This window comes from Candoia aspera, chromosome 12 (assembly GCF_035149785.1).
Source record: "Candoia aspera isolate rCanAsp1 chromosome 12, rCanAsp1.hap2, whole genome shotgun sequence".
Taxonomy (NCBI): domain Eukaryota; kingdom Metazoa; phylum Chordata; class Lepidosauria; order Squamata; family Boidae; genus Candoia; species Candoia aspera.
Window position 1 is genome coordinate 20,793,724 of NC_086164.1, and position 14,746 is coordinate 20,808,469.

A 14,746-nucleotide genomic window follows, 5' to 3' on the forward strand; every position below is an offset into this window, starting at 1 on the left:
CCCTACAGTCTATGGATTTAGAAAAATTAGGATTCATGTCAGCCTACACATACTGGGGTTCATATGTACTAGCTTCTGTACAGATGGGACCTCAGACACATACACAACCACAAATGTCTACAGTGGGGGTTGCTTAGTGAAGGGGCACAGCGGGTCAGATCCTGACCTCTCCATCCAAGCATGAGGAATACATAGGCCAGGCTCAAGTCTCATCCCAACTAAAGGAAATAAAACATATCCTCCCTTCCATGAATAAACACATCAGAATTGCCTGACTTAATTTCCCTTTGGCAATACTTTAACGTACTTGCTCTTCTCTTCCTGATCTTCAGTTATTCCTCTCCCCCAATGTTTTTTTTTAAGTGGTAAGAGGTCAGAGGAGCTGTTAAGAGAAGTAACTTAGTCCCATTGGCAAGAGTGTCTGCACAGGAAATCAAAACCTCATTGGGTAGGCAGAAATTGTGTCTCCAGTGCATACCCCAGATAATTCCTGGCATGAAAGCAGTGTGCATCTACTTGGGTTTGTAAGTGGCAGAACTCAGGCAAAGACACTGTAAACACACACTGCAGGGCAGGCAAACATCTGCTAAAACTATCAGGAGAACTGATAAGTTTGACATTATTGTACCAAACTGTGCTAAGAGGTCAGCTCAAGGGTGATAGTGAAAGCTATTCCAGATCTAACATTTTATGCACAAGTGTATCCTGCCCAATCAAAGCCACATTCAAAATGTAAGCATGGACCAGACCTACCTATTTATTATTGGAAGAGTTTTTCATAATGGCTGCTTCCCCAGGGGTACCAGTCCTTGCTCTTCTGCTCTGTGTGAATGCCAATTGACCATCAACCTTAAGAGCTAACTAGCATTTTTTTTGCTATATTCCATGACATGATTTTCTTCTTCAGTGAGTGATGCACCAATCTGCTTTTCATGATTGTTTTAGGGCACCCTTTCTTGTCTCTCTCTGGGTCTCTGTGCTTGCAGTTTTTAAAACAGCACAGCTGCAAACACTGAAATATAATCTGCTATTTAAAAAGAGGTGTTTGCAACACAAAGAGCAACAGGATTTTAGCTGAGGTTACCTTTAAGCAGGCATAGTCACCATCTGTGCTATGTATTCCTTTGATTTCTTCCAATAATTCCCATTGTAGGGCAGTTGCAGATGTTTATTTCAATCTGCTCACAGAGAAGACTGAATCCCATGGGGTTTTTAAAATAATTTTTATTGAAGAAATTTTTAACAAAGTAAAAACCATAAGAGAAAATAAAGATAATAAAGAAAAGTAAATAGTGAAAAAAGAAAGATTGTAAAGAAGCAGCTTCCAATCTTAACAGTGGTTATAGATACATTTATATTTTACCCTCTCCCTCTAAGATTACATCATAGTTTCCTTCTTTCCATAAGCTACCCTTTCTACTCTTCAAACCCATAAACCACAAGTTCATTTTTTTCTTTTTTCAGCAAAAAGTCCATAAGGGGTTTTCAGTCACTGATAAATGTACAGTAGTTGTTGAGCTTTCTCTAATCAAACTAGTTAATTTTGCCATCTCTTCTAGTTTTGTCATCTTCACAAACCATTCCTCCATTGTGGGTATTTCAGCGTCTTTCCATTTTTGCACATATAATAGTCTTGCAGTAGTAATCATATATAAGAATAATCTTCCATGGCTCTTTTCCAATTGACTGTCCATTAATCCCAGCAAGAAAGGTTCTGGTTCCAGTTGAATGTTGATCTTTAAAATTCTTTGTATCATTACATAAATTTCTGGCTTTTTAATGAGTCCACCAGGCATGATAAAATGACCTTTCATGTTGTCCACATTTCCAACATAAATTTGAAGTATCTTTATACATTCTAGACAATATCTTCTGGAACCATATACCAATGGTACATCATTTTATAAAAATTCTCTTTTAAGTTATAATGTAAATTCCTATCCTTTTAACCACATACAGTATTTCCCACTGTTCCATCAATATGTTATATCCAAAGTTCTTAGCCCATTTTATCATACAATCTTTCACGTGTTCTTCTTCTGTTTCAAATTTCAATAAAAGTTTATACATTTTAGCAATTACATCTTCATCATTTGTACATAGTTCAACTTCAACTTCTGTCTTCTGCTGCTCAGTTCCAAATGTCCTATTATCTACCTTAAACCTTTCTCTTAACTGTGCATGTGAGAACCACTGAAAACTAAATCCCGCTGCAGGCAGTTGCTCTCTTGATTTCACCTTTCACCTTTCACCTTTCATCCATGATCCTGTTCTAACACCTCTTGATAAATTCATCATCTCTCTTTACCTGTTGTTTCTTTCCTGTAAAAAGCTTCTTGTGCTGAGACCCATAAAGGCATTTTTGGGCACAGTGTGGATTTATATCTATTCCATAGGATTTTTTTTCAACATGTTGGATGTGTTTTATTCCCATAGTACAATTTGAAAATAAAGAGAGAAAAATAAGGTTGTTTTCTTTTAAGTGCCTTCAGTGCAGAAGCAAAGGATTATAGTCTAACAAAATTTGTATCTTTCTGTCTGGATATGTAAACATTGCCATTTTCAGTGTGGTCCACTAATTAAGTAACTGAATGAGGTAGTTGAGGAACCAGCTTTCCAGAAAGCAATTAAGAAGAGCTGAGAACTTGTAAATTAGGGGAAAGCATCGGTGATGCCAGCTGAGAAATGACTCTGCAAATAGAAATGTCAAGAAAGAAAGAAAAAAGGAAAGTGTGGTCAGTTGCCCTCCACGCTTCACAACATGCCTCCCCGTCCATGCCTGCAACACCTTTGCACAGCTGTCCTGCTCTTTCCCCTTCCGCTTATGACCCCCATTGAAATGGGTGCAGAAGAGACATGGCAATTGCACATGAGAATGGATATTTTTACAGTGAGCTGAATGAAGGGCCTTGGCCCGAGGAATGGGCTTGATTGATGGTGGGGAGTCATGAGCCACTCAGCCTTCTACGTGCAGCCTCTCACACAGAGGGTTGCATGGGATGACTTGTCCATGAGCCAAAGATTCTCTTCATTCCACTGGATCTTCCTCACACCCAAGTTCTTGCTATCACCAGACAAAATAATCACAGGTCCTGAGTGTTGCAGCCTAAGTTTACGTTGTATCTCTCCTTGGCACCTCCTAGAGCCATACTGGATTTTTCAGGATTCGGGCCTAGCTCTTCATGGAAACATGGTTCCCAGCTCCCTGTCCCATTTTCCCAAAGGCAGCCTTCTTGCTCCATCTGGGTCCTTTCCAAATGCTTTTGCACATGAGCATCCATGTTTCCAGATTCCCCATGGATGGATTTTCTGCTGAAATTTCTGCAAAAATTTTCTTTGGGTTTTCTGCCGAAACTTCTTTCTGCCTCTGTTTTTGTAAGATGCCGGTTAAACCAGGATGCCCTCTTTCTGGGCTGGGCATCAGTACATTAGCTGTGCCAGCTAGAGACGGGGGGCCTGAAGTTCAGCCAGAGGGCACCAGTTCAGGGAAGATAGATGCCAATTTGTGGCTCGCTGCTGAAATTGTGCTTTGCTGTTCTGAATGAGACATACTTGGATCTCCTTTACGGGCTTGCTCCCGGGGAGCAGGGAGTTCTGGTTCCCACCAAGCCAGATCTGCCACCTAACCCGTTTCCTCTCCTCCTGCTTTCCTCGCATGCTACCTACTGTCTCTTCTCCTGTTTATCTGTAGCCCTTCCGCCACCCTCCCATTGTGGGAATACAAGGGATGGTTCTCTGGCCTGAATGCCTTCCCCAACAGGAACAAACTCCCTGCACGTAGGCAAGTAGCACGGCAAGGAGCGGCTGGATCTGGGCCTTCTCTGTAGCAATGTAGCATTCCCGGCACTGAGCTTTTGAACTGGGCCACGTCCTCTTCACTCAGTCTTGGAACAGCTCCCTGCCACATCCTTTTCCTGTGAGCGTAGCCCATCCTGTGCCACGAAATGAGGAGGGGCCAACGGATGCTCACCCCTGCTGTCCTTTTCTCTCACAGAAAATGAAACCCATCGTTCAAAGGAGGCGCTCAACTTCGGCTGCCATCAGCAAAGCATTTGGTAAATCCAAGTATCATTCCAGGTAAGCAGCATGGATGAGAAGCCTTTCCTGGAACGTGGCATTATTGCCCCACAACATCGGGGGGGGGAGGGGAACAAGGGAAAAGGTGGATAGGGGTCTGTCATATGTAGGGCTGGGGTTCCGCTCTTTCTCTGGCAATTGGGGGGGGGAAGTTTGGAGGGGAGTGTTTTATTTGTGAACCATTCATGAATGTCCTAACTGAAATTGCAGAGAACCCTGCTGCCACTTTTGGGGAATAGAAGTCAGGGGAAACCCTAAGGAACCCTTGGGGTCAGCACATGCACTCCTGAGGTCCCAATGCTAGGCCTAGAGAGGGCGGGCATCATAGATAGCCCATCATTAGTAACCCATTTGGGTCCCATGGTGGCTGTGTGACGTCAAGTGATGGCTGTTCTCCCGCGGTCTCCCGTTTTTCTGTTTTCTCTTTCATTTGTGTTTGAGTGTTTTATGGTTCTTGTGGTTCTCATGTTTTGTACACTGCCCAGAGTCACAGTTCATGAGATGGGCAGCTGTATGAACAAATAAACAAATAATTTTCCTCTCCAAACTGGTGGTGTTGACAATTCAACATCCGTATTTTCAGAACTGAAAGGGGGAAATCACTGAGGAGAGGTAATTCCTTCCTGCTATAGCTCTAAGCCCATTATGGGTCCATCTGTGTGCGTCCATACCCAGTTGGGTCATGTTACCTGCACGATCACTCAATGTTCTTTCAAGATCCACACAGTATCTACAACATGTAGCTGAACTTGACAGGTATCAAGAAACACTCAGCAAGTTCAGATTGAGTTAATATTTGGATGGGACGCCACCAGGAAACCCTGCACTGCAGTCTAGGCTGGGAAGTAAAAAAAAAAAAAGCCCACTCCAGAGAAAAGCCATAGCAAACCACTTCTGTGAGGTTGCCAAGAAAAAGACACGGTGTTGTCCCTGTAGACAGCAAGGACTGAGCTTGACTTTCCTAACATCAGCTTGCCCTGAACTGGGACCTTGCAGATATGCTGGGAGATGGAAGCTCCCAGAATCCTCAGCCCACGTGCCTGAAGGACCTCAGCTCCCAGAACGCTGGGGATATGGAGAGCTGTACGCTCGGCACATTGAAACATCTCCCAGATGGAAAAAGCTCTACAGACAAAGTTAGATGAGAAAGTGGAAGGAAGAAGTAACCCATACCCCCTTCCCCTTCTTTCCAGTCTCTTGCCTGGGATCTGAGGAGCCCACTGGCATTAGCCCACAAAAGCACCCGTCTTTGAGCAAAATGTGTCCATTTGAAAAGGGCTAGCAGACTCCTCCTTAATATTCTTGTGGAATGCAAGACTCTTAATGGAAAATCTATGTACCTCATGACGCTCTGATGAAGTGAGCTGCAGCTCACAAAAATTTGTGCCTCACGATAAAATTTGTTAGTTGGAAAATCCTTCTGATTTTGGGCCACCATAGGCTAAGACCACTCTCCTCCTTCCCTGAATAACACTGAGGGTGACCTGTATTTTATGGATATCTCTTGGTACTTGGAACATTCATCCTCATGTATCACACATTTTACATCAAGGAGAATCAGATCACCTCATTAAAACTATGACGACTATTTGCCCCCGTGAGATCAGTTTAGAAGACGGCCTGTTACCAGCAGGAGAGGACTAAAAAAGGTCATTGCTAGCTTCAATCTCCCAGAATAGTGGCAGTATTTTAGAAAAGGCTATCTTTTAAAGTGGAGCTACTGAACAAAGTACAGGTCAGATTTTTCTATTACTTCCAGTTCTCATTAAAAAAAAAAAATACTGTAGCTGGATTTCAGGGCCTGAGAAGAATTAATTGGATTGATTTAGGCAGGCAGATTGAACTGTAGGTTAAGTGCCTTGTTCCCTTTGCACTGGTGGGTGGGGATGGAAGCAAGCATGCGTCTGGATCCATGGAGGGCCATTGAATGGGCCGCAGTGACCTTTCCTCCACCAACCGCTCAGATTCCTAGTAAAATCCAGGTCATCTTCCAAGTCGTGTTGAAAATAGAATACGTTTTGACAAAAGGAGCCAATGGGAAGATACAGTGCATAGAATACACACACACAGAGAGGAAATAGAAGTGAGCTACCCTTCCTCTTGCAGAGTCAGGTCTACGCCGACTTAGAAAAAAAGAGACACGGGCATTTCCTCCCTGGGTCAAAATGTGCATTGATCCTATTCAAACGACTCCTAGAAGTATGAATCACTTCCTCTTCCTCTCCCGTTGTTTCTGTTGACATCTAGAGCGGCCCCCAAAATTGCAATCCGCAACATATTCATTACTGTACAATTCTACGAAGGTCACTAGAACAGCTCAGAAGGAAGAGGCATACCCCACTGTTTTGGGTGTGCTTCTTCCTCTGAAATTCTTTAGATACTTTCAGGATGGGTGAGATTTGGTGGAACGTCAATGTCTGACTATTGTTCTAATATGAACGTGCCTCAGTCAATTCCATTTTGACATGTGCATTAAAAAGTGGTGGAAACAAGACTGGCCCAATGCTTCATGTGTGAAAATATCCTCCTTTATTTATTTATTTATTTTTCAAAATGTGACAGGAAATAGATGATGGGACCATCCCTGTTTAACTTGTTCCCTCACCAGTAACAGGAGAACAAAGATCAATGCAAAAAATCAGGGAGGAAAGAATATCGTATGTCATCCAACTGTTGATCTCTGTGTTGGCTAGATCTTAGCCTAAATAACAAATAAAGATGTGTAGGCATGGGAAATTATCCCTAAAACTTGGATTCCTTTAGGTCTTAGCTAAGTCTTTGACCCTAAAACAACTCTCAGTAAAATCTTTTTCCAGGCAGCTTAAGTTTGTTGCAGCAGAATGCTGTTTCTGGAGTCCATATAGGATATATGGAATATGAAATAAAATTATAATTTTGCTGAATGAAAATATAACCACCCCATTCTGTGGGTTAGACATTCAGCAAGAGTCCTTGGTCTGGACAGCACCTTAATGGATGGGGATGTCCACAGTTCCCTGGCTGTGCCTGCTTGAAGAGGAGCCAGAAGTTTCGTCAATAAGCCATAATTTGGCTTTGCGAGTTAAATGAACGGCTCTCTTCTTTATAAAATCCCTGGGTTTGCCAATTGCGGTATGGGTGTGTTAGCTGGAATTTCCCCCAGGTTGCCAAAACCTGTTGGGTGAGGGGAGGAATTCTGTTAGTAAAGCCAGAGCAAATGTTCGTGCATTGATCTCAGTTGTCTATACACACACCCCAACTGCCAGCCTGAAAGCACGCTGGGCCCCTCTGATCCTACACTGCAATGTGTTCCCAGTTCAGCTCCTGTTGTTCCCATGGGCAGGCTGTTCAATAGTGAGTGTCAAGAGAGCTCCCTTTCCCACTGAGGGGAACACTTGCCTCACTCTGCTTCCCAATAATTGAGCTTAAGGCAACTGTTATTTTCTCCACCCACACCCCACTCCCCCAGCCCCAAGCTCAGCTTGAAACAGATACCCAGGGAACCTCTTAGCATTTCAAGGTCTGTAGCAGCGAAGACAATCCTGTCTTGCTTTCAAACTGCATGTGAAGGACTGGGGAGGGCAAACAGTGAAGGAGGGTCGTGTCCACAACTACTACATGGGGCTCATACTTTACGTCCCTGCAATCTCGCAGTCCCATCAAGACAGCAACCAGCTTGCGCTGTCAGAATATGCAGTGTCTTTCAGAAGTGAAACCAGCACTGAGTTGTTATGGGGAACCAATCCAAAGTTAAGATGCCCCAGTAGCGTAAAAGTCATCGTAGGATTGCGCCTTAATGTTGATTATGCCGCTGTAATTACTGTAGTGTCTAGCAGGGCTGGCCCTAGTCAGGGAATGCGGGACAGCATTAAAAACCAGCACATTCAGCAAAGAGAAAAGCTGAAATCCTGCAACTATGTGCCTGGTGGTATGTTCATGCTTACCTTGTAGACAGTGATATTTCTTTGCTGGTTTAATATTGGATTTGTACTGATCCATGGAGGCTTCCTCGGCTTCTCTGAATGTGGCACAAAGACAACTCCAGTCACTGCTGTCTTTTGAATTTTCCTGTAGAATACTACACGCCCAACTCATTTTCTCTTCCAACGAGGAATAACCATCACATCATTCGGAGATTTCCCTTCCAGCCCACAAAAAGATGATGGATAAACAAAGATCATGCACTTATAGTGGCTGTTTCCCAAAATGCCCTCATAAATAATCTTTCTTGACAGTATTTTACTGAAATAAATATTGCTTTAAGCCCAAGATAAAAACTTTGATGATTTACACTTAGAACCAAACAATCTTTTAGGAGCATTTTTCATTTAGGGCTACGCTTAGCATCCCTGGTTTGGGGGGGATGATTTGCACAGGTTCCAGGGGTCTTAAAGAAATTCTTGAATTACCAACTGTAAAAAAAAAAAGTATTTTGTTTCCACAACTTGCCCCCGATTTCTCAAGCAGGAGAAATAAATCCTTGGCTTTATTTGGATGCTTCTCAATGGCTCAGGGAGGGAAAAGGTGACTCATGGAGTCTCATGATTGGTTGGTTGGTTTAGTTGGCTTCTCTTCAGCCCTGTGAGGTAGGCCAGGCCAAGAAACAGCAGGGATTCCAGCAATGCTCTTTCTTGCTGTGGGGTTTTGTGGCAGAATCCTGAAAGCCCATCCAAGTTTCTCTCTGCCCCATCTGATGTTAAACGAAATCAAGGTGGGGTTACTTGGAGTTTCTTTCTCACACTTTCCTCTTTCTGAGTCATCTTTCCTCAAAGTCCCTCTTGCTCATTCCTTCCCTATCCCCAGGTCAGTTCTATATTCCTTCAGTCCTTCCAGTAGTTCCCCCCCACAAAAAAAGCCCAGGGGAAATCAGTGACTCTAGCCGCTCGTCCCAGCCCTCACCTTCAACTCGCATGGTTCCCCAACCAAGCTGTGCTGTCTGGGGAACTGTCAAGGTTGATACTCAGTGTAACCGAGGGCCCATATTGGAGAAAGCTGAATTGCAACATTGAATATATTTGGCCTCCAAACTTCAACACCAAAGCAAAGAACCATGATTGTGGTGGTGGTGGTGATGGTGGTGGTGGTGGTGGTGGTGATGGTGAACTTCCCTTCCAACATTGCATTTTGGCTTCATTTCCTCTGTTCTGGCGATGTCCATTTGGCTTCATGTGGTTAAACAGAGACAGATGTTAGCTTTGGAACTTCGTGGGGATTTCAAAGAGAGGAAAGGGAGAGACAAGAAAGGGTCAGGAAGAACCAAGCGGATTCAGGCTGCTTTATTCAAACCAATTATGTATTATGCTACAACTTCCGTAATTCCCCACCAGCAAGATTCTTGGAAGGCTCCAGATTGGGCCAATCTAAAGATCCCCTGGGAACAGTTGTGATTTCTGGAAAGGATTGGGGGACAGAGGGGGGAAAAGAAGAAAGGAAAATTATGGGCGTCCCACCTGCAATGATTATGCCACCAATATCTGGTAGCAAAATGTCAACTAGTGGTGCATTTTTCTAGAAACTGAGGGCAAAAGAAGCAACAGCTGTATTAAATGTCCCATAATATGAACACAGTGTATTTTGGGTTTTTTAAAAAAAATCTCCCCAAATTGTTACAAGCACTGAGCTCTTTGTGCTGGAAAAAAGATGTGATTGCCGGTGTCATAAGGATTACGCACTGTGCCTGTATTCCAGAAGGAGGGAGCGGGTTTTGCTTTTAACCTGTACACCGCCCCCCCCCCATGTCACTGTGAGTTGGACAGCCTTATGAATCTAAATTATAAGTAGAAATAAATAAATAAAGCATAGTGGACAACATGGCATACATATCCAGAAGAAGCCATGAGGTTGTCATGCATATCTTGACACACATGATGCCACTTGCCACTTTATAGCCCCCCATAACTCCCCATGCAACAAGAGGAGAAAGGGGCAAATGAATTTAGGGGAGCTGAAAGTGAAGGGCAGGTGTGTAGAAAGAATGGAAACGTCTACTGGGTTCAGTGAGGCTTAATGAGGCAGTTGTAGTCAGGGGAAAGATCTTAATATTTACCTGAAAAGAATGGTATTCCCCAAAGAGAAAAGTAAGCTTACTATAAATATAATACACTTCTGGCCTTTGCACAGAGCACAATGAATAAAATGTGCTTTCTTGGAAGGCAACACTAGTTAGCTAAGTGCAAAAGTAATAACATAATCACAATTCCTTTCCTGCTCTCTTTTACAGCAGGGAAGTTATTTTGCCATCCTCCCACCAAGATAATGGATTACCAGCTGGAGCTTTTAGTAACCCAGATTCCGTCTTCATCTTGGATGAGCGTGTACAGCTTACTCTGGGCTTACAAACCCAAGAGAGGCATTTGTTCCTCTTCAGCAACATGCTAATCGTGGCCAAGTCCAAGTAAGTGGGAGCGCACGTTTGATCCATGAGCCAATTCTCTTTGCTATTAGCAAATGTTGGGTTCACACCACCTTGGAAGACCAAAGCAAACGCATCACATTATGCCTTGGTGTGAACCCTGCCTTCTAATTTGCAGCCATAGCTTAAGGCAACTGTGTTGCAGGAATCTAGCCAATTATGGTTTATTCCAGAAAGAAAATGATGGCACAGAGCTCTGAACCCAACCTCTGAGTGTGAGCTGCTGAATGAACGTGTCCCTTTCTGTGAGTGAGTGTGTCAGTGACTCAGTCAAAGCATGCTTGGCTGTGATGCAGAAGGAGACAGATCAGGGGTGCTAGCCATAATTTCTGAGTGGTACAGCACCTTCTCCCTGCGAAGAAGGGAATATGCTTAAGCGAATACGCTTAACAGAAACCTCTCCGGCTTGGCATGCAGGTCCTCTTCTAGCTTGAAACTGAAGAAAAAGATCCACTTGAGTGAAGTATGGACAGGATCCTGCCTTAGTGAAGTGTCAGAGAAGAAAATGAGCCCAGGGACATCTTTTGTGATTGGCTGGCCAACTATAAATTATGTCGTCACTTTCAGGTAATGAAACAAACGGATTGTGCCTTTCCTGATTATGACAAAGGCAGAGTTGCAACAGAGGCAGGGGCGGGGGGGGAAGATGGGGAGGAAAGGGGGCATTCCATCCGCACCGCCCTCACCCAGACAACTCCGATCACAATACGAGGTGCTTTGCCATGTAGGTAAAGAGAAGCAAGTTCAAAGGTAACTGAGAAGAATAGCTATGGGCTAAAATTCATGGCACCTCCTTCTGGCAGCCACCCTCAACAGTGGTACCCTCCAGATGGGTTAGACCGTGACGCTGCTCGCCCCCATCCTCTCCACAAGGAAGAGAGGTCCAGCAGCCCTGCAGAGCACCAAGGTGGGGATAACAGGGGCTGCTCTTCTGCGATTGTTCATGCTGCATCGACAGGCACAGAGACCACGTCAACAACCCAACGGCATTGGAGGGTCTTAACAAATCTTTCCTTAAAATGCCTCATGCAGTTCCCCTGGAGAGGACTATACAGAGCTCAGATCCAAGAACAACTTAGAGATTTTTCACTCCCCTGTTCTGCCCACGAAATCTGGCTAACAAGTTCATGGATTATTTATCACATATATTTCTCACTGTCTCACAAAACAAATCACAATCAATCAATCAATCAATCAGGAATCATGGCAGTAAAACAACTGATTAAAAGCCCCATATTAAGATTACAAAATTGAAATTATAAAATTATGATGCAGTGGCATTAGGCTAAAACAACCTTATCACAGGTTAGCTTCCTTTGAAATCCCTCAAATCTTTCATTGGACTAGAATGCTCCAAATTCAACTTTAAGTGTCATTTTACTCTACATTTTTATTGAAGACTCGGGTAGATACTATGTCTTCAGCCAGTGGCCTTTTCAATGAGTTAATTGTGTTCATCCAATACAAACTGATGACATAAATGCAGAAGGAATTCGTACTCTGCAAAGATTCCTTCTTGCACCATCTGGACTGTGTGAGTGTCTCCCCTGTGAGCAGATTTCAGGAAAGCAACACGCTGCAGCCATCGGGGGCCTTTCCCTCCAGAGTCTGCAAACCAGGCTTGCAGCTTCCTGCTCCCATCCTGTGCCCCAGGGGTTGCACTGACTTGGCGGCGGAGGATCGTCACAGGCGAGGGTCTCAGGCCAGCGTTTTGCAGCTGCTGAGCTGTGGGACCCCTAGGGTCCAGATGTGGAGCCGCCAACCATTTGCTTTTGCAGCAACATCTGGTTATGCTGAGCTTGAAATGGGTACCATTTCCCTCACGTCACTGAAGTTGACTGCCAGGGAAATGGCTTCTAGGAATTGTGAATCAGAGGAAAAGCGGGGGGGGGGGGGAAAGATTTTGAGTAAAGGTTAAAGCCTGGATTTGAATCTGCATCAGAGCAGAGCTTTTCCATCCTAACTGGAGCCACCCTTGGCCAGGCCAGGAAAGTGAGCTCAGCCAGACCATGTGTCCGGGGTTGTGTGTGCAAAGGAGATAGAGCCACAGTCCCTAAAATAGAACAGGCCTGAATAGGCTGTGGCCAAAGGAATAGTGGTGGGTAATTAAGCATGAAAGCCTGGAGTTCACCAAAATTTTCCTAGCTGAGGTCTGTATTTGATTGTGAGGGGCACATTGGGGGCCACATGCTCAATGCATGTTAAATACGTACAGTATGTATATGCTATATATCCCCTACAATTACAGTATGTCTGCACTGTGTGTCCACACCTGTGCACAGACACAAACCATGCTCTCACTGTTAGAACTGATTGCTCCACAACTCCTCTTTACAATCAACTGACTCCCCCTTGCAAAATCCTTCCTTCCACCATTTGTGCTCATCCTGTCGGTATATCGGCTTGAATTTCATTGCCAACGGCTGGTTAACTGAAATGAGCACAGAATTCTCCAGCTGCTGAGGTCTGGGAGTCTGCCGGTGGACACTCTGCACCCGGTACAGAAGTGTTCAAGGCCAGAAGTTAGATGTCAGGAAGGAAGGAGGACGTCTTAAGTGGCTCCTCCTTGGCAGAAATAGAGTTGGGAGCCATATCAAACCCAAGACTTTGGGTATCTGCTGATTGTTCTCTTTGATATAGTGAGGTTGAAAAATGCTATGTGATATTGCCCTACCTCAATGTTTTTTGCTTATTTGCAGCTCTTCTGAAGTGAAGGAAAGATGGCTATCCATGCTACTCTGGTATGAGATGCATTCTTCTTCCTTTTCTGCTGTGTATTGTTATATCCCAATCTAGGGCAGGAATCAGAGTTTAGAGGTAGGAGCAGGAGATTCCATTCCTTTATTTGTGCCATTTGGTGCTCCCTATTTCAGCAGCCTAGAGATAAAGTGATACCAAGACTGTGAAAGTGGGGAACGCTAGCTTCATCTTCTGACATGCTTGCTCCTTCCACCCCACCCAGATAGTGGCTTTCACTATTTTAGTCCATTCTGGGCATCCATTAAGTAGGACATCACTATTGTGCTAATCCTCATCCTTCTCATTAATCATCCTCATCACACCTAACGGAATCCCAGGAGAATATCTGTGGGAGTTCCCGAGTTCCCCAGGCAGAAGACAGTAATGCCAGAATGGTAGAATTCCTAGGAAGATCTTTAAATAGCTTTCTCCACTCACCTTAACACAATTATACTCTGTAGCACAACACTTCTGAACTCACAATCAATATTTAAATTACAGGCACATCTATGAAATTAAGCAGACTGAGTATCCCAAAAGTTTGCCTATGCAGATTTTGGTGATGGACCGAGAGAACAGCTCTTCTGTGAGTAATAATGAAATTATTATTATTATTATTATTAAAAAGAGAAAGAAAAACTTCAATAAAAACTGAGGAAAGGGGAGAAATCCAAGCCCCCTAAATAACATCAATAAGTGAAGAATTTCTTTAAGCCAAAATTCAGTTGTCTTTCCATCATTAAAGGATGTAAAATGTATTTGGAAAATTGGGGAGTGGAAATTCAAGCTCAGTCCATGCAAAAATGACACTTTAGGATCACAGGTAAATGTATAGAGTTTTTTTGTTGGTTTGTTTAAGCACTTGGGCAGAAGAAAGATGTTAATACTCTAAACCAGGTTTTTGTTAATGATGTCTTCAAAATCATTCTATTACTGCAAGAAGAATTTGGATTGTTCTAACATCACGTTATCCTTAGGAGAAACCTATGCACAGGAAAGGAAACCACAATCCAGTCACAGTATGGTGGAACAGGCTGGCTCCAGGATGGTAAAGGAACGAGACAAGGATATATACTTTCCCCTTACTTATATGATGAATATATATTGAGGGAAGATGGATTGGAAGAAGATGGACGTGGTTTTAAAATTGGACAAAGAAACATCAACAACCTGCACTATGCTGATGACACTACCTTGATAGCCAAAAATGCAAAGGATCTTCTAGTAATACAAGTCAAGGAGCACAATGAAAAAATGGGACTAAGATTAAATATAAAGAAGACCAAACTCATAGCAGCATGTACAGCAATCAGCCGTAGAATTGACAATGAAGATATTAAAGTCATGGATCATTTTTGCCTTTTAGGAGCAACTATCAGCAGGGGATGCGGTGGCGCTGCGGGTTAAACCGCTGAGCTGCCGATTGGAAGGTCGGCAGTTTGAAACCGCGCGGCGGGGTGAGCTCCCGTTGCTCGTCCCAGCTCCTGCTCACCTAGCAGTTCGAAAACATGCAAATGTGAGTAGATCAATAGGTACCGC

General features: G+C 43.7%; 1 protein-coding gene across 2 annotated transcripts in view; it reads left to right on the forward strand.

Annotated features, from left to right (window-relative positions):
* The window catches only part of LOC134504307 (rho GTPase-activating protein 20-like), a 62,538-nt gene that overhangs the window by 32,083 nt on the left and 15,709 nt on the right, over positions 1–14,746 (forward strand). Inside the window, exons 2-6 of one of the 2 annotated variants that reach the window (XM_063313453.1) lie at positions 3,995–4,077; positions 10,277–10,450; positions 10,886–11,035; positions 13,168–13,209; positions 13,709–13,793. In XM_063313453.1, coding sequence (XP_063169523.1) covers positions 3,998–4,077; positions 10,277–10,450; positions 10,886–11,035; positions 13,168–13,209; positions 13,709–13,793 — 531 coding nt within the window. In that variant the 5' untranslated portion in view covers positions 3,995–3,997. The remainder of the gene's footprint in view (positions 1–3,994; positions 4,078–10,276; positions 10,451–10,885; positions 11,036–13,167; positions 13,210–13,708; positions 13,794–14,746) is intronic. The other variant, XM_063313454.1, reaches the window with a different exon arrangement.